Source organism: Sorex araneus, chromosome X (assembly GCF_027595985.1).
Source record: "Sorex araneus isolate mSorAra2 chromosome X, mSorAra2.pri, whole genome shotgun sequence".
Classification (NCBI taxonomy): Eukaryota; Metazoa; Chordata; class Mammalia; order Eulipotyphla; family Soricidae; genus Sorex; species Sorex araneus.
Window position 1 is genome coordinate 165,704,565 of NC_073313.1, and position 12,057 is coordinate 165,716,621.

Below are 12,057 nucleotides of genomic sequence, written 5' to 3' on the forward strand. Positions count from 1 at the left end.
GGGTCGGTCGGGGTTGGGGGGGGGGCCCACACGCGGCTGTACCCAGGGGTGACTCCTGGCTCTGTGCTCAGGGCTTATTACTGCTGGTGCTCAGGGAATCCTGCGGTGACAAGGAGGGAACACGGACAGCAAGGCTGGCTCTGCAGCCCCTAAGCAAAACTCAGTACAGTGTAGTAATGCATCCATCTGTCTGAGCGTCCATCTGGACTAGGGACCCAGGCCGCGCCCAGGAGCAGAAGAACTCCCCTCATCCCTGAAGAGGAGGTCCTTAAACGTCTGATCCTTAAATGTCTGAGTCCTGGAGGGGTCCTCGCGGGCCCAGAAGCCCACTGAGGGGGGCTGGAGCGATAGCACAACGGGGTTGCACGCAGCCAACCCAGATTCGATCACCGGCATTCCATAGGGTCCCCTGAGCACCGTCCAGAGTGATTCGTGAGCGCAGAGCTAGGAGTAACCCCTGAGCATCAATGCACCAGGGTTAAAAAAGAAAAACAAAAAAAAAAGGAAGAAGCAGCAGCCTCACGGTGCTCCCATATACCGGAGTATACTGCCCAGGCCTCTGGGCCTCCTTTGATCTGTGGCCGGGGAGCGTGCCAAGGTCCGGCCTGCGCGCTCAGCCCCAACGGGCCGGAGCTGGGGAACCAGGCGCACGGGGTTCCGAGGCCTCGGCGGGCCGCAAAACTGGAGGCGCGCGTGCCACGGCCCGGGGCGGGGCGGGGCGGGGCCCGGGCGGCTGGTGGGCGGAGTCTGGGGCGTGGCCCGAGGAGCGCCCGCCTCCTGCCGGGCGGGGATTGGCTGGAGCGAGCGGGAGTGGGGGGCGGGCCCGGCTGCCGCGCGCCGGCGGGGGCGTGACCGCCGCGTTTGGGGGCGTGTCGGGGGCGGGGCTTCGTGGCCCCGCCCCCGGGCCCGGGCGGAGGCTGGAGATGCCGCGGCGGCCCCCGGCCGCGACTCGCCCGAAACTTGCGCGCGGTGCCGGGTTCCCCGAGGATGGGGAGGCGCGGCCGTTGCTCCGCGCTGTCGCCGCCGTTGCTGTCGCCGTCGCCGCCGCCGCCGCCGCTGCTTCTGCTGCTGCTGCTGCTGCTGCTGCTGCTAGCGTGGGGGCCCCGCGCCGGCGCCGCCCCGCGCGCCGCGCTCTACTCGCCCGGCGACCCCCTGACGCTGCTGCAGGCGGACTCGGTGCGCGGCGCCGTGCTCGGCTCCCGGAGCGCCTGGGCCGTGGAGTTCTTCGCCTCCTGGTGCGGCCACTGCATCGCCTTCGCCCCGACGTGGAAGGCGCTGGCCAACGATGTCAAAGGTGAGCGCGCCCGGCCCCTGGCGCCCCACTCCCGGCCCCCCGCGCCCCGGCCCCGGCCGCGGTGGGGTGCGGGCCAGGGGCGCAGCCGGCGCTGCCCGGGGCCGGCCCACCCGGCTGTCCAGTCCATTTCCTTCCCCTGCGCCACCTGCGAGGCGGTTTCCTGTCTGGTCGGTTCCAGATCTCGCTGGGCTCTGCTAACTTCTGGCCCACATCCTCCTGCGCGCTCCCCGGGTCGGAACCCGCCGCGGTCCAAAGCCAGGGCGCCTCTCGCGCCGGGCTGCCACAGACTGGCCACGGGGACGGCGTTTCCTGGCTCCTTCAGGGTCCAGCTCTGAGCCCGGGCCAGGGAGGAGCCGCAGGGGACAGGCCTTAAGGGGACAGCGCACCGCGCTGAAATGCTGAGGATAGTTCTGTCACAGAGATGCTCAGTGGTCAGGCACGTAGGACTCAGAGTGGGACGGGGGATTGGGGGGGGGGGACAGGATGGACGGAAGTCCCGGTCATCTATACCCACCCAAGGCTAACCGTGTCACACCGACCTGATTAAGCTGGGTTAACCTTTTCCCAAGGTGAAGGGTTTGCCCGCGGGTGGCAGGGGACCCAAACAGGCTGGCATCCCTGCGGGGCAGCTGGGTACCGTCTTCTTGAACTGGGCTGCGAGCATCTTGGGGACCAGTCTCGGAAGAGCTGGGGAAGGGGGGCGCCCCACCCTTCCTGGGCGTTGTGTCTGTCTGTCTTCTCCCGGGCTCCCAGGACACACGTGTCACGGGTTCTCTCCCATCCCATCTCATCACTGGACATGCCCTTCTCTGTCCACATCCTATTGCACTGAGCCCAACGCATAGACTTGGGCCCCTCCCCTCCCCCCCAAAAAAAAGCATCGCGATGGTGGAACGGAGCCAGCTGGGAGGTGTTGGGAGCCCAGGCTGAGCCTAAGCCCCCCCCCCAGATTTCCTAGGCCACCTCCCATTTCGGGGGGACTTAACCTCCAGAAGGGTCCTCTAGAGTCCTAGGGGAAGGGATTAGCTTTCAGCTGACTCATGTGCCTGGCCTCTTGCAACCTGGAGTTCTCATGAATTACAAATCCCGAGATTGACCCAACAGAAAAGTGGAAGGATGGTCTTGCCTCAGTGTCTTGCAAAGTCTGCGATGCTGGCCCCTCCCCCAATGATTCAGGATCCGGGCGGGGCAGGGGGCATTAGTAGTCTCATTAATGAATTGGGATGGGGAGATTTGCTTTCTTTTTGTTCACTGTTTTTTTCTTTTTGGGTCCCACCCAGCGATGCTCAGGGGTGACTCCTGGCTCTGCGCTCAGGAATTGCTCCTGGCAGTGCTCAGGGGACCCTATGGGATGCTGGGAATCGAACCTGGGTCGGCCGTGTGCAAGGCAAACGCCCTCCCCGCTGTACTCTCACTTCAGCCTCTTGTTCACTTTCAAAAGTAGATTTCTAGATGGGAGGAGACACTGAGTGATTATTTTTTTTCTGAAATGGGGGGTGGTAGGCCAAGTAAGTTTGGGAACCTCTGGTCTTACAAGAAGCCAAATCAGGGGCTGGAGCAATAGCACAGTGAGTAGGGCGTTTGCCTTGCACGCGGCCGACCCGGGTTTGATTCCCAGAATCCCATAGGGTCCCCCGAGCACCGCCAGGAGTAATTCCTGAGTGCAGAGCCAGGAGTCAGCCCTGAGTATCGCCGGGTGTGACCCAAAAAGCAAAAAAAAAAAAAAAAAATTTAAGAAGCCAGATCAGGGGACCTGAGTGATAGCACAGTAGGGATGGTGTTTGCCTTGCACGCAGCCAACCTGAGTTTGATCCCTGGCATCCCACAGGGTCCCCCGAGCACCGCTAGGAGTGATTCCTGAGCGCAGAGCCAGGAGGAACCCCTGAGCATCGCCTGGTGTGACCCAAAAAGCAATAAATTAATTAATTAATTCAAATTTTTAAATAATAAAAAGCCAAATCCGGGCCTACGTGATAGTACAGCAGGGAGGGCATTTGCTTATACACGGCTGAACTGGGTTGAAATCCCGGCATCCCATATGGTCCCTTGAGCACTGCCAGGAGCTATACCTGAGTGCAGAGCCAGGAGTCAGCCCTGAACATCACCAGGTGTGACCTCTCCCCTCTCAAAAAAAAAAAAAAAACAAGAAAATGAGGCCCAAAGAGATAGTACAGTGGGGAAGGCGCTTGCCTTGCGTGCAGCCGATGTAAGTTCGATCCCCGATTACCACCAGGTCCCTGAGCTCAGAGCCAGGAGAGAACCCTGAGCATAGCCAGGTGTGACCCCCTAACATCACACAAACTTTTTTTTTTTTTTTTTGCTTTTTGGGTCACACCCGGCAATGCACAGAGGTCATTCCTGACTCATGCACTCAGGAATTACCCCTGGCGGTGCTCAGGGGACCCTATGGGATGCTGGGATTCGAACCCGGGTCAGCCGCGTGCAAGGCAAACGCCCTACCCGCTGTGCTATCGCTCCAGCCCCAACAAACTTTTTTTTTTAAATAAAAGGCCAAACCAGCTCAGAAAGCAAAACAGACACACAGAAGCACCAGTGAGTGGGGAGATATAGGTGGGAACGGGGGGCGTAAGGATGAGCCTAAACAGAAAGTTGACATGGGTTCGGGCTAGAATCTGGGTTAGTGATGGAGGACGCAGCCCCTAAGACCCCATTTCTATTTTTTTTGTTGTTTTTTGGGTCACACCTGGCAATGCTCAGGGGTTACTCCTGGCTCCGTGCTCAGGAATTACTCCTGGCAGTGCTCAGGGGACCCTATGGGATGCTGGGAATCGAACCTGGGTCAGCTACGTGCAAGGCAAACGCCCTCCCCGCTGTGCTATCACCCCAGCCCCAAAGACACCCCATTTCTTGGCATAGATGCTCTGGGGCGGTAGCTCAAGTCAGAGGTTCCCTGGGAAAGCCTGGGTGGGGACCCCAAGGTGCCGTAAGGCGTCTGGGTGGGACAGAGCAGAGGGAGGGGGCAACGGGCTCACCCCCCTCCCGCCCGGAGCAGCCATTCCCGAAAACACCGCTGATGTTTGGGGAAAGGATTATGTTCGCTCTGACCCCGCTTTCCTCCTGGCTGGCTAATCAGTGGGCAAATATTTGTTGTGTGACCTTGTGTGCCGGCCACTGTTTGCCTTGTCCAGGGCAACATGAGCGCCACAAGGCCGGGGGACCGGCCAGCCCTGGTCTGCAGCCGGGTTTGGCCTTTTTTGTGGGCATCCAGGCATAGAAGTTCATGTCTGTCCCATCCAGACTCTAACCACGGGCTGCCCAGGCCTGACACGTGTCACCTCCCAGGCCACTATTCTTTTTTTTTTTTTCTTTTTGGGTCACACCCAGCGATGCTCAGGGGTTACTCCTGGCTTTGCACTCAGGAATTACTCCTGGCAGTGCTTGGGGGACCCTATGGGATGCCGGGGATCGAACCCGGGTCGGCCACATGCAAGGCAAACGCCCTCCCCGCTGTGCTATCGCTCCGAAGGCCACTATTCTATATAGTCTATGGAGAGGGGCCGGAGCGACAGAACAGCAGGGAGGGCGTTGGCCTGGCACGCAGCCAACCTGGGTTCGATCTCCGGCATCCCATAGGGTCCCCTGAGCACCACCAGGAGTGAGTCCTGAGCGCAGAGCCAGGAGTCAGCCCTGAGCATCACCGGATGTAGTCCCCAAAACCAAAAGTAAAAGTCGGGGCTGGAGCCAACCTGGGTTCGATCCCCGGCATCCCCTAGGGTCCCCTGAGCACCACCAGGAGTGATTCCTGAGTGCAGAGCCAGGAGTCAGCCCTGAGCATCGCCGGGTGGGACCCAAAAAGGGAAAAAAAAATAGCCCAGCGATAAAGACTCTCTTTTTCAGCTGTCGGCAGATAAATTTCCCTGCCTTGAGATTACATGGCCGTGGGAGAAGGTTCGAGAACATAGCTCCTTTTTTTTTTACTGAGCTCCAGCACTGTGCTATCGCTGTGCTGGGCTGGAGCGATAAGTAACATATTGTTACTGTTACTTATTATTTATTAACAATAAGTAACAGTAACAATAACAGTAACAATAAGTAACAGTAACAATAAGTCTCTCAATGAGAGACCTTACTGGTGCCCGCTCGAACAAATCGATGAGCAACGGGATGACAGTGACAGTGACAGTGAGCTCCAGGCTGACCCCTGGCTCTGCGCTCAGGGATCACTCCCCATGGGGAGCCATAGGGGATGCCGGGGATCGAACCTGGGTCAAGCTGTGTGCACAGCCAATGCCCTCCCTGCTGTCCGATGGCCCTAGAACGTAGCTCTCTGCACTTTCTGAGCGGGGGGGAGGGTGGCCCCCCTTCCCCCAGCCCCTCCCCCCAGATGCCTGAAACGGACCTGGAGGCCTTCGGACGCTCCAGAAGGCCAAGTGCAAGATTCTGGGGAGCCTGGCAGGGCCGTGGCCGGGCCTGACTCAGCCTTGGGGTGCCTGAGGGGTGAGGCTCGGAGGAGGCATTCGGTCCAGCCCGTGACCTCACGCCCAGAGGCCGCAGCCCGCAGGAAGGATGTGGGGCGCCCTGAGTCTGGAGGATTTAGCCCAGGGGGGTCCAGTCCCTACCTGACTGGGTCTGCCCCTTCCTGGCCTCATGGGGGGGACCCTGGCGTGAGACCCAGAGACCCCCGAGCCCCATCTACCCCACTCACTCCCTGTTCTGTGCTTGTCCCCCGGTAGCCGGCTTGGGGGGACCCCAGCCTTGGTCCCTGAGACGCCTCCTGACCCTCCTCCGTGTCTTCAGGGCTCCCCCTTAAAGCAGCGCTTTCCGGGGCCTGGAGTGATGGCACAGCAGGTAGGGCATTTGCCTTGCACACGGCCGACCCGGGTTCGAATCCCAGCATCCCATATGATCCCCTGAGCACTGCCAGGAGTAATTCCTGAGTGCAGAGCCAGGAGTAACCCCTGTGTATTGCCGGGTGTGACCCAAAAAGAAAAAAAAAAGAAGCACTTTCCTTCTCTTGTTTTTGTTGCTGGGCCACACTCAGGATGCTCAGGGCTGACTCCTGGCTCTGTGCTCAGGAATCACTCCTGGGGGTGTTTGGGGGGGGCCCAGGGGGGTGGCGGGGATCGAACCCGGGTCGGTTGTGTGCAAGGTAAATGCCAGACCCTCTGTGCTATTGCTCTGGCCCCGTATTTTATTTTATTTTATTTTATTTTATTTATTTATTTATTTATTTGGGCTGGAGCAATAGCACAGCAGTAGGGTGTTCGCCTTCCATGCAGCTAACCCATGTTCGATTCCTCCGCCCCTCTTAGAGAGCCCGGCAAGCTACCCGTGCGTATTGGGTATGCCAAACACAGTAACAATAAGTCTCACAATGGGAGACGTTACTGGTGCCCGCTCGAACAAATCGATGAGCAACGGGTTATTTATTTATTTATTTAATCGCTTTTTGGGTCACAGCCGGCGATGCTCAGGGGTTCCTCCTGGCTCTGCACTCAGGAATCACTCCTGGCGGTGCTCGGGGGACCCTATGGGATGCCGGGGATTGAACCCGGGTCGGCCACGTGCCAGGCCAACGCCCTCGCCGCTGTGCTATCGCTCCAGCCCCCTGTATTTTATTTTAAGTTTTTAAAAAATATTTTAGGTTTTGGGTCCCACCCGGCGATGCTCAGGGCTGACTCCTGGCTCTGCACTCAGGAATCACTCCTGGCGGTGCTTGGGGGACCCTATGGGATGCTGGGATTCGAACCCGGGTCAGCCGCGTGCAAGGCCAACACCCTCCCCGCTGTGCTATGGCTCCTGCCCCCAGCAGCTTTACTTTCTGCCCCTTCTGGTCTGTCCTAGGGTGGCCAGACCTGCGCCTGCAGGCCATTTGGGGCAGCCTTTACCTTGATAGCCCGAGAGATATTCTGCTCCCAGCCCCACCGGGGGCAGCTGGGCCCCCTCCCCACGTCCCCCACATCTCGTGCCCCGGAAGCTGATGGGGCGGCTGGGGCCGGGTCCTGTACCTCATTCGACCCCCAGAGAGGTTCAGATCAGAGCAAAAGCCTCAAACCACCCCCATCGGCCTTGACCTGCCGATGCTCGAGGGCGTGGGGTCACCTCTAGCGGGGACGGTGAGAGGAGTGTGTCGGGCAGAGCCAAGTTGCGAGGGATGGAGAGGACAGCACTTGAGGGAGGCACCCTGTCCACCCTCCAGGAAGTGTTGGTTGGGGCTGGCGCGACAGCACAGCGGGAGGGCGTTGGCCTTGCACGCAGCCCACCCGGGTTTGATCCCCGGCATCCCACAGGGTCCCCTGAGCACCGCCAGGAGTGATTCCTGAGTGCAGAGCCAGGAGTCAGCCCTGAGCATCGCCGGGTGGGACCCAAAAAGAAAAAAAAACTAAAAATAAAGGGAAACTGGGGGCTGGAGTACAATAGGTAGAGAATTTGCCTGGCACGCAGCCGACCCGGGTTCGATCCCTGGCATCCTTGATTCCTGAGTGCAGAGCCAGGAGTCAGCCCTGAGCATCGCCGGGTGGGACCCAAACAGCAAAATAATAATAATAGTAATAATAATAATAATAATAATAATAATAATAATAATAATAATAATAATAATAATAATAAAAGTAAGAAAGTAAGGACCTGGGGGTCACGGTAAGCGTGAGTGGTGGCACGTGGGGGCACCTGGTCTCCCCTGTAAGCTGCGGTGGGGACGGTGAATCGTGCAGATCCTTAGTGGTGGCGGCGGGGAAGCTTCTGGAAGCGTCTAACCCCACTCTTTCTGACTTGGGTCTGCGGGATGGTGGCCAGGGGGAGGGGGAGGGGTTCAGGGTCCTCAAAGTGGTGGTGGGGGAGGCGGAGAAACAGCCCCTCTCTGTCCCCCCCCCCGCCTGGTGATTCACCACTCTGGGGACAAGCCCCTGCACAGGGTGGCCGGAACCCCAGTGGGAGCAGGAGGGGCCCCCCAGGGCCTGAACAGGGGCGGGGGAGGGGGGCGGGTCGCTAACTCCCTCCCCTCTAGAGAAGGAGCACGCCCTCCCTTCCCCCCCCCCACCGTCCCCGCCGAGGTCACTCAGTGTCATTGCCTGGGCACCGCCTGACCTTCCAGCTGGGCAGTGACCTGCTCTGGCACTTGGGGGGACCCCCTGTGCCCGCCCAGGCACCGGAGCTCCTGGTAGTAGATTTTGGGGGGCTGTGATCTTTTTTTCGCAGCTCCCAGGGGCCTCACCCCTGCTGGGGCTGCAAGGTCTGACTCTGGGCCTCAGTTTCAGGCTGGGGGACCCAGTTCCCCCGGCCGGGCTGACGGCGGCACCTCGGACCCCCGGCCCCTTCCCGGCCCTCCTGCGGGCGCTGCTGCCGATTCTGGAACTTTCCTCTCTGCAGACCCCGGGGCTCACCGGCCCCCCGCCGGCCCCTCCAGCCCTCTGTGCCCCCCGGATTAATGAGGGTGCCCCCGGCCACTGACAGGTGGGACGCGGGCGTCTCCGAGCCTGCTCTGTGCCCGGGTGCGAGACCCGGCGTCACCAACTCTGTCGTCTGTCCTTCCAGGCTGGCGGCCGGCGCTGAACCTCGCAGCCCTGGACTGTGCCGACGAGACCAACAGTGACGTCTGCCGCAGCTTCAACATCGCCGGCTTCCCGACCGTCCGGGTGGGTGAGGCACGGGGGCGGGCGGGGGGGGGCACCCCCCTCCTGGCTGCAGTTAGGGGGTCCCTGGAGCCGCCCCCGTCTCAGAGGGTTTAGAAGCATCAAAGGAAGAGCCTGTTATTTTTTTAAATTTATTTATTTTTCGTTTTGGGCCACACCCGGCGATGCTCAGGGCTGACTCCTGGCTCTGCACTCAGGAATCACTCCTGGCGGTGCTCGGGGGACCCTATGGGATGCCGGGGGTTGAACCCGGGTCAGCCACATGCAAGGCAAACGCCCTCCCCGCTGTGCTCTCGCTCCAGTCCCGAAGTGCCTTTAGTCTGGCGAATCCTTCTCTTTTGGGGGGCTTTGTTGTTTTGTGGGCTCACTCCCAGCGGGCTCAGGGCCCCCCGTGCAGTGCCAGGGTTGAACCCAGGCCGGCCTCATTCAAGGCGAGCACCTTCGCCCCGGTGCTCTCTCTCTGGACCCTGGTCTAGAATATTCTGACCCGCGCCAGCCTGAGTGATAGAACCGCAGGGAGGGCGTTTGCCGGGCCCGTAGCAGGCCTGGGTTCGATCCCCGGCATCCCGGAGGGTCCCCCAGGCTTGGCCACGAGTGATTCCGGAGCTCAGAGCCAGGAAGAAGCCCTGAGCATCACCCCGGTAGGACCCAAAACTGAACAAAAAAGGAGAGGAGCTCTGTATGCGTGTGTGTGTGTGTGTGTGTGTGTGTGTATGCACATGTGCTGGGAGCTGTGTGTGTATATGTACATGTGTGTATGTATGTGTATGCACGTGTGTCAGGGCCCTATGTATGCATGTGTGTATATGTGTGTGCACGCACGTGTGTGTATGTGTGTACATGCTATGTTTATATGTATGTGTGTACGTATATGTGTATATATATATATGCACAAGTGTGGTAGGGCCCTGTGCGTCCGTGTATGTATATATGTGTGTGTATGTGTGTGTGTGCGCGTGCATGAGCGTGTGTGTGTGGTGTGTATGCGTGCGCCCTCGCTGAGGGCTGTGTTTATCTGTATGTGTGTATATGTACGTGTATATATGCACGTGTGGCAGGGCCCTGTGTGTACATGTGTGTATATGTGTGTATGTATGTGTGTGTATGTGTGTGTGCGCGTGCATGAGTGTGTGTGGTGTGTACATGCTATATTTATACGTATGTGTGTACATACATGTATATGTGCACAAGTGTGGTAGGGCCCTGTGTGTCCGTGTATGTATATATTTGTGTGTATGTGTGTGTGTGCGAGTGCATGAGTGTGTGTGTGGTACATATGTGTTCGCACTTGCTGAGGGCTGTGTTTATCTGTATGTGTGTGTATGTACGTGTATATATGCATGTGTGGCGGGGCCCTGTGTGTGTGTGTGTGTGTGTGTGTGTGTGTGTTGGGGTTCTGTGTCAGGCTCATCCCAGACCTGGCTCAAGCCCAGCCTTGGGGTCCCCTCTCCAGCCCTGGGGGTGGGGGGGGCGCAATATAAGTCCCAGTCACAGCTCAGCCCCTGAGGTTTTGGGGTCTCCTGGACCAGGACCCCCTTCCGCCTACACGCGAGAGGCCCCCTCAAGCCTGGCTTCTGGGAGTGCTCCTTGGGGAGTGCTCCTCGGGGAGTGCTCCTCGGGGCAGCCTGGCCCTGGGGTGGAGATGCCTGGGGTGGCAGGAAGCCCCGTCCGGCTGTCACACCCAGCACGTGAGGCCCCGTCACCCAGCTCGGGCCAGGCATGGCATGAGCGGGAGGCGGCCAGGCGACCGCAGCTTAATTAAGGCCTGGACGGAGGCCAAGGGCTCTGGAGGGGCCAGCGTGGCCCGGCGGCCGTCCCCGCCCCTGCATCCCGCTCGAAGCCCCCAGGCAGCTGTCAGAGAACCGGAAAGACTTGGATTTTCCTTGGTTTGTTTTGTTTGGGGGCCACACCCGGCGATGCTCAGGGCTGACTCCCGGCTCTGCACTCAGGAATCACTCCTGGGGGACTCGGGGGACCCTAGGGGATGCCAGGGATCGAACCCGGGTCGGCCGCATGCCAGGCCAACGCCCTCCCTGCCGTCCTGTCATTCCGGGAAAGATATTTGGAAGCTGAAGGTTCCACTTGGTCCCCGGGAGGCCATCAGAGGGACCTTGACCCCTGCCCTAGAAAACCCTCGCCTGACCCCGGGTCACGGCAGGTCCACGGAATGTTGGGGACACTGGCCCGTGGCCCCAGGCCTCAGCGGGTTTGGGGGAGCAGGTGAGAGCCAGCTTTAGCCAGAAGTGGAACAAACGTTCCTGAATGGGGGTTTGGGAGGGACAGTCCAGGCCTGACATGTGCCCGACCCCGAGTCCACGCCCGATGGCCCCTGTTCACTGCGGGGACGGTCTGATGGCTACGATCCCCTGCTGGACATGGCCAGTATTGTTTTTTAGCATAGCGGGGAGGGCATTTGCCTGGCACGCGGCTGACCCGGGTTCGATCCCCGGCATCCCATGGGTTCCCCGAGCACCGCCAGGAGTGACCCCTGAGTGCAGAGCTGGGAGTGACCCCTGAGCATCGCCGGGTGGGACCCCCGAACAAAACCCCAGAAAAGGAAGTGGGTCTCCTCCAAGTTTCTAGTCAAAACCAAACACACCCCCTCCACCCCCGCCCCCGCCCTCCGCTCCGGCCCCCAGATCAATAAAATACCCAGAATCCCCCCTGAGCGGGTACGGGGAGGGAACCACGAGTGAGAGCTCCGCTTCTGGCTTCTGGGAGGTCCCGGGTTCGATCCCTGGTGCACGCGCCCATGCCCCGGAGCCGGAGCCACCAAGTGAAGACAAAACGTGGGTGTCAGGGCGCCCCGTTCCTCCCGCCGAGCCTGAGTGGGCAGTGTGGGCCGGCTTCCAGCTTTCTCTAGGCCCATCTTGGGGTGCTGGCGTGGGCGCCGGGCCAGGCCGTCCCGTCCCGCTGGGCTCCCGGCGGTGCCGCAGGTGGGGGAGGGGGACGAGGGCAGACCCGGGCCAGCCTCCTGCGTGTCACCTGTCACACGGCACACGCACCTCGGATACCTCCGGGCCTGAATCACCCCGTGCTGCCTGGCCAGAGGGAGGGACGCTGAGCTGGACACCCCTGGCCTCCCCGCCCTGGGCGGCCGTGCCCGGCCCGTCTCGTCAGCGCATTGCTCAAGAGACGGCGCCTTCAGGCCTCTCTCTCCCCACCCCGGAC

The 12,057-nt window shown here is 60.4% G+C and overlaps 1 protein-coding gene across 2 annotated transcripts in view; it reads left to right on the forward strand.

Moving 5' to 3' along the window:
- The first annotated feature begins 886 nt into the window (after window positions 1-886).
- Window positions 887-12,057, forward strand: part of QSOX1 (quiescin sulfhydryl oxidase 1) — a 28,832-nt gene continuing 17,661 nt past the window's right edge. The window contains exons 1-2 of one of the 2 annotated variants that reach the window (XM_055122897.1): window positions 887-1,294; window positions 8,789-8,889. In XM_055122897.1, the coding sequence (XP_054978872.1) occupies window positions 988-1,294; window positions 8,789-8,889 (408 nt within the window). In that variant the 5' untranslated portion in view covers window positions 887-987. The remainder of the gene's footprint in view (window positions 1,295-8,788; window positions 8,890-12,057) is intronic. The other variant, XM_055122896.1, reaches the window with a different exon arrangement.